Source organism: Periplaneta americana, chromosome 4 (assembly GCF_040183065.1).
Source record: "Periplaneta americana isolate PAMFEO1 chromosome 4, P.americana_PAMFEO1_priV1, whole genome shotgun sequence".
Lineage (NCBI taxonomy): Eukaryota > Metazoa > Arthropoda > Insecta > Blattodea > Blattidae > Periplaneta > Periplaneta americana.
Genome location: NC_091120.1, coordinates 62,964,390 through 62,985,889, shown reverse-complemented (window position 1 = coordinate 62,985,889; position 21,500 = coordinate 62,964,390). Strand labels below are relative to the sequence as shown.

Below are 21,500 nucleotides of genomic sequence, written 5' to 3'. Positions count from 1 at the left end.
GGATTATCGACTGAAAGAACGAAAAGTGGGTGCATCTTAGTTAATTTTGAGAAACGAAAGTCACCAATTTCTTTAAAATTTAAATTATAATTTATTTAACAACGCTGGTAATTTATTTAATATATATATTTTTGATAAGCTTTTCCCATGTTAAACTAGAGTCTATAAAAGTCCTAGAAATTGGGTACAGTTTTGTATGTTTAATTGTGTATAAAATTGCAGAAAAAAGAAATTAAACGAAACAAAAGTGAAAAATAAATGAACAAAAAATATTGATATAACCTAACTGAACTTCTCTTTAGTTTGTATATGTTCACTGTCCGTCTCTGCGCACTAGAAATTTACAATAGCGAAGATGTTCCTTGGCTTCTCCTCTCATACTTCCCCTTTGCTGTATTTTGCGAGCTGTATTTTATGTGACGTCATATTTTCCGATCACTGCTCTATATACTGGATATTTTAATGTAAGCTGGCTACGAAACCGAACTCGTAGGAAAGTGTTTAATATTCTAATCTAATTCAGATATTTTAAGAATTAACAAAGAACGTTGATATTTAATCTATATGTATTAATACGTTATTTAGCTAATGACATCTACTAGTTCTCTAGGTAGGTGGCTTTGGGGTTAGTAAAATTGTATTTGGGGCGTTAAGGCTGAAGTTTCTTCGTAGGGTTACCCCGACATTAGTCATACAGTTGAGGAAGCATTAAAAAATACAATTTAGTAAATGCCCCAAGTCGGATTCGAACCCGGCCCGAATCACACGTTTCAGTCGAGATTGGGCATGTGACCATCCATGTGCATTCTTGGAAGTCAATGTTATGGATTTCTCAGTTGTTGTTCAAAATGAACATGTTGAATATTAACTGCGCCGACAAATTTGTGATGATAACTATGTTAATTTCTTCCTGTTGCAATGATTCTACAGAATTTTGCATTTAACGGCCGTCTTACGGGGTTCTTGATTGATCACTTACTGGTACTTCCTTTGAAATGTCTATCGTTCGGATAAAAAACTTGTATTTGCTTATAATTTTTTAATCCCTGTTATGGTAATGAATTACATACATTAAACCTGTCAAATTTACTGCTCACCACTGCTACCATCAATTGGTATATAAGAACGAACTATTTACAAACTTATACGAATTCAGAGTTACCTCTGAAGCGACAGCAACCAAAGAAGAAGAAGAAATAGCTGAGCATGGGCGATGTCAAGTAAGTAAAACTGAATTAACAATACAAGATATTGTCATACGACATACTTTTATATGCGATATGCACCAACGTAAAGAATACTGAAGTTTGCCTACGTTGTATTTGCAGCTGTGCGGGAAAAACTAAATTCGCAGCATCGTTAATTCGTTACTTAAACTGTTGTGGAGAAGGCTCTGAAAGACACATAGGCCTAGTCAAAATAATGATGAATATTTAGAAAAATAATTTCTCGTAGACCATTATTTTCGTTAATACATATTTGGTTGAGGTGGCAGAGCTAGTGCGAAAGCACTATGCGAACTTTGTGAAGAGAAATTTCATACAGATTTTTGTTTGTAAATTCAGGCGAACTGGTTCAGTTTTCTATCAACGGACAGAAATAGCCTACGTACGTAAACGGGATGAGAAAATCATCTACAGACAATGCATATATTATAGTGTTTGAAAAGTCTGCATTCTCCTAAGAAAAATCAGCGACGGACAGCTAGGAAATTAAATCTGAATAGAACGTCAGTTCATTGAATGAGCCATGAATTTTATGCGGTTTCCTAACTTACACAAGTTAATCACCGTCTGCAAGCACGTGATTTAAATCAAAGACTCAAAGACATCATTATTGTACTTAGACTCTTGTAAATGTGTATAAAACTGAACATCTTTCCAAAGTCTGCATGCTCTATAATTCTGAGGAGCATTACGATGCATGTGTTAGAAACAGTGGACAGTTTTACATGTAGCCTATACCAGCCCTGTACACAACGGGGATGTGGAATGGAACTCTGAAAGCCTCTACTATGTCCTTAAAGCTTACACTATCTTATAAACAAACGCACAGTGGGAACTATGCATCAGTAATGGATTTCAGGTGACCAGCCGGAGCGATAGATTCATAGAAGCTATGATACAATCCATCACTGAGCAGTGCTTAACTGCCGGTCTACTCGTCTCAGCCGGGGGAGGTGAAGTGGGGAATTGAGGGGAAATCTGTAGTGACTCAATTGAGCTAATAACGCCCAGGACTGTCTAAACAGTACATTAATGATTGATACGTTTACAAATTTTGGATGAAAATTGTCCTATAATTATGTATTTCATTGACATTTTTCACAAATCTATGAATACTTAGTCCTTACTTTGAAATGTTAATAACTACATAACCAACATATCCTTAAGAACATCGGTTTTACCATTTCTAGATTAAAAAATGTTAATAGATACTCTGAAAGATTCACTTCAAATCTTACATTATCATTTACATGTTAATGAAATATATTTATTTTTATAATTTCATCAGCAAATTAATGCAATCATTATTAATATTAAAATTACTTTTTTTGTATTCTGAATCTCTATGTTCAGAGAAAGAGAATGATTTTTTATTCTAATAAATTGTTATACCGTATAATATAAAATCTTTTACTTATCTCTTGGGTAAATATTTCATTTTTAATTGTTATAGAATTTATCATTATTTTAACATTTTCATGACTCATTATTTTTAAAATATAAATACCAAATGCTAGAGCTAAGAATACAGTTCATGTTATTAGGATGTGAAAAACACTGAAGACTGTAAACTTGCATTAAAACGTCTCAAAAATGTTCCTAGTTATCATAGAAAACAAGTGTAAATTTTAAGTTTATAAAATTTCACATTTTAACAATAAGTGTTTAAAGTGAACTCCAAGAAGAATGTAAATTTTAAGTTTCAGAAAACGAGCGACAAAGACTAAATTTAAACGGATAATGAAGTGACATTTGTGGAAGTTGAATGACATCTCAGACGCTATTAGAAATATCTAAGAAGTTCTTTTCCTACATTAATTAGACACATTACATATTTATGTAACTTATAGAGTGTTAGTAGGGAGGCCGGAGGGAAAAAGACCTTTGGGGAGGCAGAGACGTAGATGGGAGGATAATATGAAAATGGATTTGAGGGAGGTGGGATATGATGGTAGAGACTGGATTAATCTTGCTCAGGATAGGGACCAATGGCGAGCTTAGGGTCTATGTGAGGGCGGCATTGAACCTCCGGGTTCCTTAAAAGCCAATAAGTAAGTACATTGTAATGTCTGTAGGTTGATTATTCTTTTGAGAATAATTTAATGTATAAAATGTCACAATTCAATGGAATTATAAGAATAATATTATAATTATGTTAACTATAAAGATTATAGACTACTAACTCAATTATTATTGCTGATGTGCATTAGTGGCAAAAAAAAATCGGACCGACCCTTGATTTCAGAGCCTTGTTCACTCCAGAGCACGGTAGACTGGTAACTAAGACTTTCGTGGGAAGGAAACTTTTTTTTGTTCCTTATTCAAATTTATTTCCAATACTTTGCGATTGCAGCGATATTTTACTACTTAATTAACTTATTATTCCCAGGACATCAATTTTACCAGCAATCGAAAAGTATGGGGAATAAATATGACTAAGGAACAAAATAAGTTTCCTTTCCAGGCAGGATTCGAACCACGAAAGTCTTAGTTACCAGTCTATCGTGCTCTGGAGTGAACAAGGCTCTGAAGTCAGCTACAAGGGTCGGTCCGGATTTTTTGCCACTACTGTACACTGGTTAGGTCTAAATATTGTAAATATTAACTGTAACAGAGAAATATGTAATACTTTCCCATTTATACAGAGTGTTTAAAAATGATGGTTAAGACTTTAGAGATGAGAAGTGAAAACGAAGAGAAGCAAAAAAGTTTCAGTAAACATCCGCAAATTTTTTACCATTACTTTTGAAACATCCTGTATGGGCTAAAGAATATAAACTATATGTACACATTCTGTTTTACAGGATGAACCTGACGAAGAAACTATCAATGTTAGCTGTGTGTTTGCTTTTCTCTTCCGCTTCTTCACATCCTAGTGGGGTAAGTATATACAAAATTCCGTCTAAGAAGTACAAGACGTGACAAAGAAAATCAAGATATTCAAAATCAGGATAGAAACTTGGCACTTATCTTACAATGTTATTCAAAAGTAAAATGAGGAACAGTGTATTTCTTCATATTAATATAGTTTCAATCAAGACGATGTGATGCCACTAAGCTACCTTAATGGAATTCCCTGTGCTTTCTGAAACCGCTTTCCTACCGTCAGAAGTGATTATTTATAAATTACGTTTGTGCGAGATCGTGCGTATTTGCTTGTTTTCCGCACAGAACCAATACGCGGTAAGTGTGAAATATCACATTCAGTATTCCCAACCTAACACACATAACAATTTCCCTCTTCTTACCGCTTAAGCGCGACATTCATTTTACTGCTTTAGGCTTTTAACATATTATTTTTAGAGACGTTTAACATAGTAATAATTATAAATTGGAAACTTACCACTGCAATTTCGCCTAAATTGCAATGTTAATTATTGTTTTTAAATATTTGCAAAAATTAAGAAAAGTCTACTACTCCACGAAACTTATTGCATTCCTGATACAAGTAACATTAAGGAAGCCGTGAAAAAATCAACAAGATTCCAGATGCCGATGTTATTACTGCAATATGTTATATAAATAAATTTGTTAGAATATTAAAATGAAAAATAAATCATTACAAAACCGTACCGTTTGTTTTAAGTTCGCATTTATAGACTGGGGGAAAAAAAAAGACAGACTTATATCACGGCCAGCTGGAGTATAGAAAACACAGAAAACATTTCATAGCAACAAAGTTGAAGAAAGATATTTTGGTTTTCCGAAGTTGCCGTCATTAAACAGAAACCAACATGGAGATTTCATTGCAACTAATTAGAAATTCGTCTTTCAGGTATGTAATAAACGACCTTCGCACAAAATAACGTACGATACACGAGCGGTATGTTAGTTTTCATGTTCTCGGAAATTAAAAAAGCTCAACTACGTTTCGCTTTTTCAATCTTTTCCTCGAACATGAAAACGTCAACATACCGCTCTTGTAACGTATATTACTATTAGATAATCAGAATTTTACCCAACAAGGCGATCTTCCGACTTGACCTTGTAGGTCAGGGCGCTGCAGTCGACCAGATGTCTGTTTATATTACGATTCGACGACGCCACAGCGTTGTTGTTGCACATATTTTCCGCGTCTTAAGTTTACTTTGCCGGTAAGTAGGCTACATTGTAGGCACCTGGAGGCTCTCACATTACAGTTTATTTAATACTAGAAATGTAATGATCAATTTAATCTAGACGGAAGATAAAGAATCGTAATTTTTGCCACCTGCTTTCAAATCTTAAAACACTAGGAAATTTTGCTCAATGAATATTTATTGTCCACTAAATTTGATGTTACGTGAGTATATAATTAATATATTATATCATGTCTTGCAGAAAAACTCTATGCTCTTTACTAAATGGTTTTCTGCAGCATTTGCATTAGCAAGTAGTCACTCACCCCTCCTTTGTAAGGCATAGTTACCACAAAGTACGTTTTCCACATTTCTGAGGTGAGGTTATTCTTCTTCAGTGCCAAAATTTTTATAAAATTTCCCTTTTGAGTAAACGATGCAACACTGGTACTCTAACACTTTGAAACCACGGTTGACCAAATCCTCACACAGTTCGAAAAAAAATAGTTTCCTGGATATCATATTCTAATGTTCCAAGTAACTTTTTTGTGTAGATAATTCAGGAATTAATAGGCCTACTAGCGATGTTTAGAAACTCGTAAAAATTTCAATTGTATTCTGTTGGAAGAAAGGTGACGACGCAGTCTTTTCGTCTAAAACTCTTAAATGTCCACACCACATCGATCTAATTGTAACATTCTGGTTTCTTTGTCTTCATCGGTCATAGTAAAAATATCGTGAAATAAAGACAACAATAATAATAGTAATAGTAATAATAATATTAATAATAATAACAATAATAATGATAATAATAATAATGATAATAATAATAGTAATAATAATATTAATAATAATAATAATATTAATAATAATAATAATAATAATAATATTAATAATAATACTAATAATAATAATAATAATAATAATAATATTGATAATAATATTAATAATAATAATAATAATACTAATATTAATAACAATAACAATAATAATGATTATAATAATGATAATAATAATAGTAATAATAATATTAGTAATAATAATAATAATGATAATAATAGTAATAATAATAGTAATAATAATATTAATAATAATAATAATAATAATAATAATAATAATAATAATAATAATAATAATAATGAGAAGTTAATATAACCTCTGAACCATGATTGACCATAATGTTGATTATAAGAATTCCGAATCAAATAAAAGAATAAGTCATGTAGGCCTACAGATTTGAGTTTTCTATTCATCGACAAAAGGCGGCATAGATACATATTCTGATTAGGACGGTAATACAAGACAGCTTTTCGTTATCTTGTATTAGATAATTATACTTCCACATGATTTTTCCTATTAGTTCAAAAGCTTATGAGCGATGTTCAATATCAATAATATTTCTTGACAATTTCTTTCACTTAAATTGTGGTCAGATTTGTCGTAACCAAAATGTTGGTCTCATAAGACGCATATCAGTAGTAGTTTTTCTTTTTAAAAAGGGAGAATTGCAGATAATAGTCGTATCATATATTACGGTCCTAATTGTATTTTCAAATTTGAACTCACTTTATTAAATGCTTAACTAACAGAATAAAACAACATCAATTAAAACGCTGCTTCTTTTTTCTTTCACAAAGGGAAATGTTCATGACGGATACGAAGACTACGGGTCCGGTTTCGAAGCAGGAGATGGCCAAGGCAATGGAGGAGATGGACACACTGGCGTCAAGAGCGGACATAGTGTAATTCCAGCAGATTATAATGATTACGGTAGTGCTGCTTCAGCAATTCACGGTAGTCTTGATTACGAAAATAGTATTCGTGGATCATCAGTTCATGGTAATCTTGATTACGGAAGCTTCGTAGATGGATCATCACTACATGGTAGTCCTGATTACGGAATTGGTATAGATGGGTCAATAGCTCGTGACAAACCTAATTACGGAAGCGGTCCATCACGAGATGGAGGACACAGTGGCACTGGAACTTCCAGCTCGAGCAGTGCTAGCAGTTACAGTAGCAGCAGTGATGTGGGTGGATCATCAGGTCATGGCACTTCTCATTACGGGAACGGTTTAGATGGATTGTCAGCTCATGGTAATCCTGATTATGGAAACGGTGTAGACGGTTCTTCAATTCATGGTAGTCCTGATTACGGAAACAGTGTTCAAAGTTCATCAGTTCATGGTAGTCCTGATTATGGAAACGGTGTAGATGGTTCAACAGTTTACGGTAGCGGTGCAGGTAGTGAACCAGTTCATGGTAGTTCTGTTCACGGGAGTGATGCAGGTATATCACGGAATGAACTTATTAATGGCAATAGTAGAGATATGACTCATGGTAGTGGTACAGGTCCTGTGAACACTGGAGGACATAGTGGCACTGGAACTTCTAGCTCGAGCAGTGCTAGCAGTTACAGTAGCAGCAGTGGTGTGGGTGGATCATCGGCTCATGGTAGTCCTGATTACGGAAATGGTGTAGACGGTTCGTCACTTCATGGTAGTCCGGATTATGGAAACGGTGTAGATGGTTCATCAGTTCATGGTAGTCTTGATTACGGAAACGGTCTTGATTACTGCAATGGTCTAGAAGGTTCGTCAATCCAAGCTAATCCTAATTACGGAAACGGTGTAGATGGTTCGTCAGTTCATGGTAGTCCTGATTATGGGAACGGTGTAGATGGTTCGTCAGTTCATGGTAGTCTTCATTACGGAAATGATCTAGACGGTTCGTCAGTGCACGGTAGTCCTAATTATGGAAACGGTATAGATGATTCGTCAGTTCATGGTAATCCTAATTACGGAAACGGTGTAAATGGTCCGACAGTTCACGGTAGCTCTGATTACGGAAACGGTATAAATGGTCCGTCATTTCACGGTAGTCCTGATTACGGAAACGGTGTAGATGGTCCGTTATTTCACGGTAGTCCTGATTACGGAAACGGTGTAAATGGTCCGTCACTTCACGGTAGTCCTCATTACGGAAACGGTGTAGATGGTCCGTCATTTCACGGTAGTCCTGATTACGTAAACGGTGTAGATGGTCCGTCATTTCACGGTAGTCCTGATTACGGAAACGGTGTAAATGGTCTGTCATTTCACGGTAGTCCTGATTACGGAAACGGTGTAGATGGTCCGTCATTTCACGGTAGTCCTGATTACAGAAACGGTGTAGATGGTTCGTCAGTTCACGGTAGTCCTGATTATGGAAACGGTGTAAATGTTCCGTCAATTCACGGTAATCCTGATTACGGAAACGGTGTGGATGGTCCGTCATTTCATGGTAGTCCTGATTACGGAAACGGTGTGGATGGTTCGTCAGTTCACGGAAGTCCTGATTACGGAAACGGTGTGGATGGTCCGTCATTTCATGATAGTCCTGATTACGGAAACGGTGTAGATGGTTCGTCAGTTCACGGTAGTATTGATTACGGAAACGGTATAGATGTTTCGTCAGTTCACGGTAGTCCTGATTACGGAAACGGTGTAGATGGTTCGTCAGTTCACGGAAGTTCTGATTATGGAAACGGTGTAGATGGTTCGTCAGTTCACGGTAGTTCTGATTACGGAAACGGTGTAGATGGTTCGTCAGTTCACGATAGTTCTCATTACGGAAACGGTGTAGATGGTTCGTCAGTTCACGGTAGTCCTGATTACGGAAACGGTGTAGATGGTTCGTCAGTTCACGGTAGTATTGATTACGGAAACGGTGTAGATAGTTCGTCAGTTCACGGTAGTCCTGATTACGGAAACGGTGTAGATGGTTCGTCAGTTCACGGTAGTTCTGATTACGGAAACGGTGTAGATGGTTCATCAGTTCACGGAAGTCCTAATTACGGAAACGGTGTAGATGGTTCGTCAGTTCACTTTAGTCCTGATTATGGACACGGTGTAAGTGGATCTTCGGCAAATGGTAGTCCTGATTACGGAAGCGGTGTAGATGGATCGTCAGCTAATGGTATTTCTGATTATGATATCGGTGCAGACGGTACAATAGTTCACGGTAACGGTATAGGTGGTGCACAATCTCATGATAGTTCTGTTCACGAAAGTGATGCAGATACATCACGGGATGTATCTATTGATGGAAATAGTGGAGATATCGCTAAAGGTAGTGGTTCAGAACCTGCGAACGCTGGAGGACATAGTGGCACTGGAACTTCCAGTTCGAGCAGAGCTAGCAGTTACAGTGGCAGCACTGGTGTGGATGGATCATCAGCTCATGGTAGTCCTGATTACGGAAGCAGTGTAGATGGATCATCGTCTCATGGTAGTCCTGATTACGGAAGCGGTGTAGATGGTTCTATGGTTCATGGTAACGGTGTAGCTGGTGCACCACGTCATGGTAATTCTGTTCACGGAAGTGATGCAGGTACATCACAGGATGGATCCAATTACGAAAATACTGGAGACATGACCCATGGTAGTGGTTCTGGTCCTGTGAACACGGGGGGACATGGTGGCACTGGAACTTCCAGTTCAAGCAGTGCTAGCAGTTACAGTAGCAGCAATGGTGTGGATGGATTATCAGCTCATGGTAGTCCTGATAACGGAAACAGTGTAGATGGATTATCATCTCATGATAATTCTAATTATGGAAGTGGTGTAGATGGATCATTATCTCATGATCATCCTAATTACGGAAGCGGTGTAGATAGTTCATCAGCTCATGGTAGTCCTGATGATGAAAACAGTGTAGATGGTTCTGTAGTTCATGGTAGCGGTGTAGCTGGTGAACCATCTCATGGTAGTTCTGTTCATGGAAGTGATGCAGGCGCATTGCAGAACGGACCTAATTCTGAAAATAGTGGAGACGTGACTCATGGTAGTGGTTCAAGTCCTGTGAACACTGGAGGACATAGTGGTACTGGAACTTCCAGTTCGAGTAATGCTAGCAGTTACAGTAGCAGCAGTGGTGTGGGTGGATCAACAGCTCATGATAGTCCTGATTACGAAAGCGGTGTAGATGGTTCTTCAGCTCATGGTAGTCCTGATGCTGATAACGGTGTAGATGGTTCAACAGCTCACGGTAACGATGTAGTTGGTGTACCAGCTAATGGCAATTCTGTTCTCGGAAGTGATGCAGATCGATCACAGGATGGACCTGATTATGGAAATAGTGGAGATATGACCCATGGTAGTGGTTCAGGTCCTGTGAACACTGGAGGACATAGTGGCACTGGAACTTCCAGTTCGAGCAGTGCTAGCAGTTACAGTAGCAGCGGTGGTGTGAGTGGATCATCAGCTCATGGTAATCCTGATTACGGAAGCGGTGTAGATGGATCAATAGCTCATGATAATCCTAATTACGAAAGCGGTATAGATGGTTCTTCAGCTCATGGTAGTTCTGATGCTGAAAACGGTGTAGATGGTTCAACAGTTCATGGTAACGATGTAGTTGGTGCACCAGCTAATGGAAGTGATGCAGATTCATCACAGGATGGGCTTCATAGTGGAGACATGACCCATGGTAGTGGCTCAGGTCCTGTGAACACTGGAGGACATAGTGGCACTGGAAGTTCCAGTTCGAGCAGTGCTAGCAGTTCCAGTAGTAGCAGTGGTGTGGGTGGCACTGAACCTCACCATTCCAACTAATCTACCAAACCTGTAATATCAGTACTCGAAATGGATGGGCAAACATCGATATGGCTGTGTGTTATTTCTTCTTGTTCGTGAAGTTCATATTAATTTGGTATTAAGGAGATATCATTGTACTTGTTCTGTACTTGAAATTAGCTGTAAGCCTGCATAATAAGTAGGCATTGAAAGCATCAGTCATCTTTCTTTCCACTTTGGTTAAGAACAGTGCATTAATTGTGATAGCTAAATAATGTAGGCATAGTACCAATTATTCTATCTTTCCGTTTCTAGTACTGCCTATGTGGCATCAATGTGTATTGCTGAAGTACTGTCGGTAATATTTTTATAAATACGAGCACGGTTACGTTTCATTTTACTTCTAAGAGTAAAATGATAATTAATTTGTTCCTATGAATTTATATTAATTCTGAGTTACGAGAAATTTACTAACTTAATTCACTACGAAGCACAATTCCTTGATTTTATTCTACCTGCACTCTATCTTTTTTTTCATGCTTATTATCACCACTGAAATTGTTTTACAAATAGTTTCCGTTTCTGGTTACATGAGAATGTGATGATTAAAGGTTTGAAACAAATTATTAAATTAGGTCATGAAACATAAATTTACACATTAGTAAGTAAAAGTACTATAATATTTCTATAATGTTGCGTTGTGGTATTCTATTCTAGATAATGTAAATGAAAATTACTGCACCACTGTTGTAATTAATACAATTTACTACATTGCAATAATGTTTAGAAGCACATGAAATATATTTTTTCTACCTAGGAAACGAAAATTGTTGACTGAGATAATTATGTACTGTGTTACTATTCTTTCTGAACAATAAACCTTCATGCAATAAGTTGATATTTTCTATCTTTTGCCTTACAAGTTTCACATTTCCTCTTCCTAGCAACTAACTTTCTTAACTCCATTCTCGTATGTTATATATAACGACGAACAGTATTATGATGTTACAAAAATGATTTGGAGACTTCCATGGGAACACATGTCTTTAGCATCCTTGATGCTATAACTTTGATTATTATTCCGTCAGTCTGTACAAGGAAATTTCTATTGAACTATAGCTTGGAATTTGTTCACATACAGCATTAAAGAATCAGTTTAGCAGAGAATTAAAAATAATTAAGTCGACAATATATTCAAAATTAATCCAATTTAACTTTTTAAATTTTCTTTCTTATATCGGGTGTATGCAAATTGGTGACAAATAATTTGGGGACGTATTCCTAACAATAAAACATTGAAAACTTTCAAATAAACATGGGCCTGGAAATTGACTTCTGAAGAGTAGTCAACTCAAATTACTTTTATGTTCTGGAGTTTTCTTTAGAACATACCATGAGATTTGTTTTCCTTTGTATGGCTGTCATTTTATTGGTTCAAGATATCGGCGGTTTCTTAGAAACGAATTGCACCAATTAATGGACGATGTACAATAATGGCAAAAAAACCGGACTGACCCTTGTACCTGATTTCAGAGTGACAGATTCAAATTTTGCTAGTCACAAAACACATCCATCTTGTATAATTAATTGTAACAATGAAATTTATTGCATTTTTTTTCGATTCTTACCGTCTTTTGTTTCCTTCAGTGCCTCAACTTACAGACGAAAAAACTTTGGGAGCTTTATTTTCATCTGGCATCAATATTACATTTCTACCTCTATTCGGCAAAGATAACTGCGTATTTTTACATTACATAGCAGTACAACCTCTGGCTTCACTATCCATATTGAAATTACCACAGCTTGACACAATACACAGCACAGGATTCTTTTGTATCAGCTACAAGGGTCGCTCCAGTTTTTTTTTTGCCACACCTATACCTCTGCATGATGGCGCTCCAGCTCACTTTAATCTTAGAGTTTGTCGGCACTTGAATCGCCGTCTTCCACAAAAATTGATTTGTTAAGAGGGATTCACTGAATGGCCTGTCCGATCGCCAGATTTAAATCCTATGTATTTTTATCTCTGGGGACATTTGAAATCCATAGTTTATGCAACTCATGTACCCAGAGCGTGAGAGAGCGTATCCTAAATAGATCTGAACAAATACGAAACACTTCAGACTTTTTCCAATGCATGGAAAGCAGGAGTTGCATCGATGCGGAAGGAGACAATTTTGGGCAATTTTTATTTTTTTTTTTGTAAAAAGTTACTTAGTGCCACTTACACTATGGGCTTCTTTGTTAGCAATGAAGTAGCATAACTCAGGAACGGATAGTGGCTCGATTCCCGGCTTGGGCAATGGCAGAGTTGTATTTTTCGTCCGCAACACTTGTCATGTGTTGTCTCAGTGGTGACCCTGTACCGTGCTGATCAACACGACCAGGGAAGCCCGCAATTTGTACCTGTCTAGTGTCGGTTCAAAGATAAAACATTATACATTCATCAATACATTCACCCATCCATCCATTCATTCAGCATATCTTCTTCAGACAGGGAAGTAAATGTCCTATAGGTGCAGTGTCGTATAATTACGGAATGAAAAAAAATCTGTCTCTGGCAGAGGATTCTATACCAAATGTATCGGATACTTCCTGTCCACGTTGAATTTCGACTTTTACTTTTTTATTTACTTTATTTTAATTTAATTTTGATGTTTTAGTTGGTCCGATTTCTTGTTTGTTGATAAGTGCAATGGATTTAGAATCTTTGAATATAGATTTTCTATAAATAGTATTTATGTTTAAGGAAATTTTTTGTGGAGTAACCTCAGCGGTTATAAACGCAGTAGAACAAACTGATACTGTTAAAATGATTTAATATCTAGGTTTATTTCAGAAAGCTCACATTCTCTAGCTCAGAGCAATACTTAGAAAATAACATTTCTAAGAAAGTCGACGCTTGTATTGGACTGATATGTAAGAGACATTAGACAATATTACTGCCGAAGGAAACAGGTTCGTTTTCCTTTATTTACTCTCAACAACTCGAATGGAAGAGAAATCGGATTCGAATACAGACGTCGGAATGAAACATCTGAAGTTCAAACAAGAATATATATTATTTTTAATCAAAAGCAATATCGTTCAGACTTTGTTAATTACAATTCCTACACCACTGGCTTCATTTTAAAAGAACTTTTTCCACATCGCAGTTTTTAATTTATTGGTAAAGTTAGAGAGCTGAAGTACAAATATTGTAAAAACAGAAGTCTCGTTTATTTATCTCTTGGTTAATTTAACGTGATAAAGATAGATTCTTGTTCATATAAACTCTTCTATCTCATCTGTAGTAAGTAATTAAAATGAGCCGTTAGCGACACATTGAACCCATATTCATTTCAATTAAATTTACTGAGAATTACTTTATTATAACTACGGGATATATCAATTTCAGAAGGAGAATATTTTAGTCTTAAGGCAGAAATATGGTTTTGTTCTTTCTATGACAGAAATGAATTTATAGAATGAGTCAAAAGTCAGGAACAGTTCAACAATGCAAACTATCTATACGATAAGTTCAATATGGCGATTCTCTTCAGCAAGGCACATGTTCAAACGACGCTTCCAGTTCTTCAGGACGCTGAGGATTGTGGTGACTGTAGAGTGACACAAATCCTAATTGGACAGATGCGCCCAAGATGGTAGATGCGGAGAAGATAATGGTATGGCGTGGAATATGGGGTGGGAGGATCATTGGTCAATTTTTTACCGAAGGTACCCTGACCGCCGAGAAGTACAAAACTCTAAACTCTTGCCATTAATTCTGAATGAAGACGAGGGGAAAAGAAGAATAAGAAGAATGAAGGAAACAAAGCAGGCAAAGACGAGGGAAAAAGCAGGAGGTAGAGGAAGAAAAGAAAGAAAGGAGGCAATAGACGAGGAAGAAAAAGGTAGAGGAAGAATGAAAGAAACAAGGCAAGCAACGACGAGGAAGAAAAAGAAGGTAGAGGAACAAGGAAAGAAACAAAGCAAGCGACGAGGAAGAAAAAGAAGGTAGAGGAAGAAGGAAAGAAAGAAAGCAAGCAACGACGAGGAAGAAAAGAAGGTAGAAGAAAAAAGAAAGAAATAAAGCCAGCAACTACGAGGAAAAAAAGAAGGTAGAGGAAGAAGGAAAGAAACAAAGCAAGCAACGACGAGGAAGAAAAAGAAGGTAGAAGAAAAAGGAAAGAAACAAAGCAAGCAGCGGCGAGGAAGAAAAGAAGGTAGAGGAAGAAGGAAAGAAACAAATCAAGCAACGACGAGGAAGAAAAAGAAGGTAGAAGAAGAAGGAAAGAAACAAAGCAAGCAACGACGAGGGAGAAAAAAGAAGGTAGAAGAAAAAGGAAAGAAACAAAGCAAGCAACAGCGAGGAAGAAAAGAAGGTAGAGGAAGAAGGAAAGAAACAAAGCAAGCAACGACGAGGAAGAAAAAGAAGGTAGAGGAAGAAGGAAAGAAAGAAAGCAACGACGAGGAAGAAAAAGAAGGTAGAAGAAGGAAAGAAACAAAGGAGGCAACGGCGAGGAAGAAAAAAATAGGTAGAAGAAGATGGAAAGAAACAAAGCAGGCAATGGCGAGGAAGAAAAGGTAGGTAGAAGAAGAAGGAAAGAAACAAAGCAGGCAACGGCGAGGAAGAAATAGAAGGTAGAAGAAGAAGGAAAGAAACAAAGCAAGCAACGACGGGGAAGAAATAAAAGGTAGAGGAAGAAGGAAAGAAACAAAGCAAGCAATGCCGGGGAAGAAAAAGAAGGTAGAGGAAGAAGGAAAGAAACAAATCAAGCAACGACGGTGAAGAAAAATAAAGTAGAGGAAGAAGGAAAGAAACAAAGCAAGCAACGACGGGGAAGAAAAAGAAGGTTGAAGAAGAAGGAAAGAAACAAAGCAAGCAACGGCGGTGAAGAAAAAGAAGGTAGAGGAAGAAGGAAAGAAACAAAGCAAGCAACGATGGGGAAGAAAAAGAATGTAGAAGAAGAAGGAAAGAAACAAAGCAAGCAACGACGAGGAAGAAAAAGGTAGAAGAAGAAAAGAAACAAAGCAAGCAACGACGAGGAAGAAAAAGAAGGTAGAAGAAGAAGGAAAGAAACAAAGCAACGACGAGGAAGAGAAAGAAGATAGAAGAAGAAGGAAAGAAACAAAGCAACGACGAAGGAAGAAAAAGAAGGTAGAAGAAGAAGGAAAGAAACAAAGCAACGACGAGGAGGAAAAGAAGGTAGAAGAAGAAGAAACGAAACAAAGCAGGCGAAGACGAGAAAGAAAAAGAAGGTGGAGGAAGAAGGAAAGAAACAAAGCAAGCAACGACGAGGAAGAAAAAGAAGGGAGAAGAAGAAGGTAAGAAACAAACAACGACGAGGAAGAAAAAGAAGGTAAAAGAAGAAGGTAAGAAACAAAGCAACGACGAGGAAGGAAGAAAAAGAAGGTAGAAGAAGAAGGAAAGAAACAAAGCAAGCAACGACGAGAAAGAAAAAGAGGATACAGGAAGAAAAAAAGAAACAAAGCAAGCAAAAACGAGGAAGAAAGGGGAGGAGATAAGGGAAGAAAGAAAGAAACAAGCAGGCAAAGATGATGAAAAAAAGAAGGGTGAGAAAGTAGGCGAGAAGGTAACAAAGAAGAATAGACAAGGATGAAAGAAGAGAAGCCGGAAAAGTTATGAAGAAAATAAAGCATGCAAAGTCGAGAAAAACAAAAGAAGGAAGAAAACGAAGGAAACAAAGCAGACAGGAATGTGGTAACATAGAGAAAAGAGACAAGATAGAAGAAAGGGAGGAAAAATAACGGTGAGGAAGAAAAGAATCAAAGCAGAAATGAAGAAAGAAAAAAAACAAGGCAGGAGAAAGAAAGTAGACTGGTAAGAAATAAAACAAGGCAGATATAGGAGAAAACATACAAATCTGGTACAGATAAATAGCAATATTCCAAAGTAATTTGGTTTTGTGCATAGAATGCCAAGGCATTCACATGCGTTATCTAATTTAAAACTATCTCTCTGCAGTTCACGTCTTCGCTGAATCTCTCGTCACAATTTCAGAAATTCCATGAGCTAATTCTGGTGCTGGTCGGAGATTCTTGGGAACCTAACATTGGCAACACTGCTAATAATAGCATCACCATCTACTGGGAAAGCAGTGAAGACTAACGAGGCCTCTAGTAAAGTGTCCGTGTACGCAGCTTGATAACTAGCTCCGTGCTTCAAATGGCCATTACAGGCGCTTCGCGTCGCAGAGCTGTTCTGCTGCGAAATATACTTCCAACCCTCTTGCTCTCTTTCGAGAAAACGTTTTCCACCGATGCTTTCAGGTTGTGCAGCTTGTCTTTAACGAGACGATCTCCAATTTTATAGCGAATTTATAGGTAGACTGTCTCCAAGGATAGCAGTTCCATGTCTGAATAGTAATAAATTCAATTTATAAAAAAAGAAAATGAGGCAAGAAAGTAACGGGGTGGGGGGGGGGAACATGACAAAATGTAAGCGATAAAAGATGAGGAAAAAAGAAAGAGGGGAAAGAAAATAATATTTGGAGTCCGTGCGATGAGGGAAAGTGGGCGCTGGTAACACGTGCTCTCAAAATAGCGTTGCCACTCCGTCTAAACCATCTTCACATAGCTAAGCGTTTCCATAATTTCCGTTAATACGTTTAGATTTCCTAGATTAGATTAGTTTATATGCGAGTTTGTATTGGACACAAAATGTAAAGTCAAACGGCCGCGTATCACAGTTAAGGCTATGGATCTGTGAAATTTCTAACCTCTACACTTTTATACCGATTATTAATCTGAAGCTTTTACCACATATTTCTTACAATGTGGACATGCTAGAACACAAATTTTCACTTTGATATTCCAATTAGTTTATTTATAATTAATTTTTGTTGGTTTTTTAAATAGTGAAATGTATAATTGTCTCAATTTTTGAAGTTGACATAATTTTTCTTTAAATTTATATTTAATGTATTCCTGATATATGCAAAATATGACACATGCTTGTCATATTTTTCCAATTACTTTTTGAAAAAAAAAATAGATATATTTGCCCTTTTAATTCTTAAAACTTATCACATCCTCAACACTGGGTGAATTGAATACTTGACACGTGTCAATGTGCTTGACATGCTTTTGTGGGCTTCTGTACAAAATTTCACTGAGATTGGAGAAAAACTGCATTCATTAGAGTGTTTTGAATGTTACAAAATGTTGAAAACGAGTACAGCATATACATATGATATGTACTATCGATATCCTTCCTTGCTACACACACTTTCCTCCTATATAACAGCGGGAAATATGAACTGAATAAAAAGTAAAATTAATTAGAAGGAACAAAGTCTATCAGATTGACAGCTGAGTGTCAGTTTGAAGGGCTGCAGCTCCACGCACGCGCTGGTCCCTTTAAATTCGTCCTGAGGGGGTTTAATTTGTCATAGGGCCAAAATGAGCATAGATTTAGAAAACTGAAACACTATTTAATCTTTTAGAGTTAAAAACAAAATTTCATTTATTTTTTTGTTTTTTATTTCGTTATTTTCACCGATCCATAGCCTTATATTCACGTAAAAGAGAGACTACAAAATCTGCATGGGAATTAAAGAAAAAACTAAGATCTTTCTGTCCATATAATATACAGTATGTTCACAGAAATTCTCTGTGATTACAAATGACTATAATTTCGTAATGGTGTACATTAAGAACCTTATACTAGCGCCCTAAGAAAGGATGACTCAAAGAATGCCTGTTTTGAACATTGCGATGTTTCTAATTGGCGGCAGAAGCGAATAGAAACTGTTACTATGGGTTTCGTTTGTTTGGTTTGCCAGTCTTATGTTATTTTTGTATTATTGCATTGTAGCAAATGTTCATTACCATATTAAACAACTGGCAGGATGGTGAATAAGACGCATTGGAGACCAAGACAACGTCTTCTGCAAGTGGTCACCGAGGTCGCCCGACTTCAATGTCTGTGACTTCTTCTTATGGGGTTACATAAAAAATTATCATATATTTACCTCCCTCGCCTCAGAATCTTCAAGAGTTGCCATCGAGTCCTTTCCAGTAGATATGTTGGAGAGTGTGTGGGATGTGTGGGAATATCGATTTGATGTATGCTGTGTGACACGCGGGGTACAACTCGACCGAGGCGAGTGGAGCTGCGGGCGTAATGTGAACTATAGCGATGACGCTATACGAACGCAGGAGCAGTATAAGTGGCGCTCCGCTGCAGGACTCCACTGGCCTCGGTCGAATAATACACATTATTTTAGTGTTTGTGACGTATGCAATATAAATTTTTTTAGTTTCTTTTTTTGGTGTCACCGTTTTCATGTACATACGACTACCGATAGAGACGACATAGGCCTACTCATTCATAATCACGGAGGATTTGTGTGGACACACTGTATATCATAATGAATATTTTACACATTGTTACATAATTACTAAAGATATGCAACACAATTTTCGCTCATTCTCCATCTACAATCGTTTGCCGCACCGTAAGTACAAGAGTTCTGTCTATACATATTGCGAGTGAAATACGTAATTAAACACGTGTTTTCAAATCTGTATTCAGATTTTAGTTATAATCTCTTTTATGGTTTAAGAATTTTTGTACAATTTGTTAATAAAGTTTAATCATATTGAACATAATTGTTATGTGATGCGCTGTGACCTCATCTACAGCTAAGAAATCACGTTCCGCGCGAAGCAAGCGTGTCGTGTGAGTGCGCAAATACACTACAATATTTAATACCTTTCAAAACATACGTATACAAATACGTCATATAATGGTATTCAATGATCATGGGAACCGAAATCTCCCTATTTAATTTTTTTATGATTGAGAACGCAAGGTATTACCTACGGATTATAACAGGATTAAAATGGAGGAACACAATTTAACACATCTCTATGGTTAATCAGATTAAAATAAAAATTCAAATTTATATGCAATTGATTTGCGAGTTTCAGCCGGTTTTATAGGTTATTTTATGTGTTTATATAAAATGTCATTTACGCCTAGCATAAAATAAAATTAAGGTATAAAATGTTTACTAACTCTGAAGTTGTAACTTTTAAATGAAGCAGCATATTTTATTGTACTTTGTTCCTTTTCTGAATTAATTATGTAGGTACACTGCTCCGCCGATTTAGTAGAATGCGTTTGAGTCTAAAGAAAGCAGCAAAACAGTACAACATAGTCTGTAGTTGTGACGAGAATCCAAGCCCCCGCATATCTGTAAGGCATCAGGTCACAAACACGTTCACGTCTGAGTATTTCTGACAAAGTAATATTATTCAACGCTTTAAAAACGGCGCAAATGTTAAGAATATTGCTGGAGATTTTAATATTTATTTATTTATTTATTTATTTATTAACTTACTTATTCATTCATTCTTAAATTTATTCATTTATTTACCCATTTAATTATTTGCTTATTTATTTATTTATTATTGTATCTTACTCTAGAGCATGAAATTAATTTGTATTAACGTTCTATCAGATTCACTTTTTGTAATGAATTAACTCTTAAATATCCTTTCCCGTATGATCGATTTTTTATTGTCCATAATAGAACATCTTGTTATTGATAATCTTTTACAGTATCCAATTGCGACAATGAAATTCCTTGTCACAAAGTATCAGAGGCTGCAAGACAATAAACATTTTAAAAAGTAACTTAAAGGATACTTTTCTTAGCAATTCACTTTAATCATACTGACTTAACGGTCACTGATTACATGATAACTTCTTTCTTTAGACATGCATCCTGATAGCGCTGCATTTTCAAAATTGTCTCTCAATAATCTCTTCCTATTATCTAACATTATTTGAAATATGTTAACATTCTATGTATTTTAGTTTAATTCTGCTACACAGTTTGTATTTCATTGTTTAATTAATAGTTCATAGTATTTTACTGTTTAGTTCATAAGTAACTCTTGTATACACGTAACTTTTATCTAAATCAATTGTTATAATCTTTGTAGCTTGTAAGTTTATACATATATGTATATGTATAGGGGAGAGTCGGGTAGTATCGGACATCGGGTAATATCGGACAGTGAGTTTATTTCATCTACCACTCGATGATAGTACCTGATTGACATGGTTACGTTTCTGTGATGTCGCATAGACAAACGTAATCATGTCATTCAGGTACTACCATATGGTGGTAGATGAAAGAAACGCACTGTCCGATACTACCCGATGTCCGATACTACCCGACTCTCCCCTACTTTTTGCTGATTGAGTGGAAGATGAAGGCCCTACAGCCTTAACTCTGCCAGCTAAAATAAATTATTATTATCATTATTATTATTATTATTATTATTATTATTATTATTATTATTATTCCTTGACTTTCATACTCTACCTGAAGATGATGCTTGCCGATTGCAGGGGACTTGCACCGCGTGTAACTTTTATCTAAATCAATTGTTATAATCTTTGTAGCGTGAAAGTTTATACATATATGTATATGTATACTTTTTGCTGATTGAGTGGAAGAGAAGGCCCTACAGCCTTAACTCTGCCAGCTAAAATAAATTATTATTATTATTATTATTATTATTATTATTATTATTATTATTATTCCTTGACTTTCATACTCTACCTGAAGATGATGCTTGCCGATTGCAGGGGACTTGCACCGCGTGTAACTTTTATCTAAATCAATTGTTATAATCTTTGT

General features: G+C 36.3%; 2 protein-coding genes across 4 annotated transcripts in view; one reads left to right on the top strand and one right to left on the bottom strand.

Annotated features, from left to right (window-relative positions):
* The window catches only part of LOC138697839 (atrial natriuretic peptide receptor 1-like), a 2,249,689-nt gene that overhangs the window by 361,935 nt on the left and 1,866,254 nt on the right, over positions 1-21,500 (bottom strand). The window lies entirely within an intron of this gene.
* LOC138697841 (hornerin-like) lies at positions 1,130-11,735 on the top strand. The gene is made up of 3 exons (XM_069823403.1): positions 1,130-1,220; positions 4,031-4,106; positions 6,922-11,735. The coding sequence occupies exons 1-3, from the start codon at positions 1,207-1,209 to the stop codon at positions 10,876-10,878; spliced, it is 4,047 nt and encodes a 1,348-aa protein (XP_069679504.1). The 5' UTR covers positions 1,130-1,206; the 3' UTR covers positions 10,879-11,735.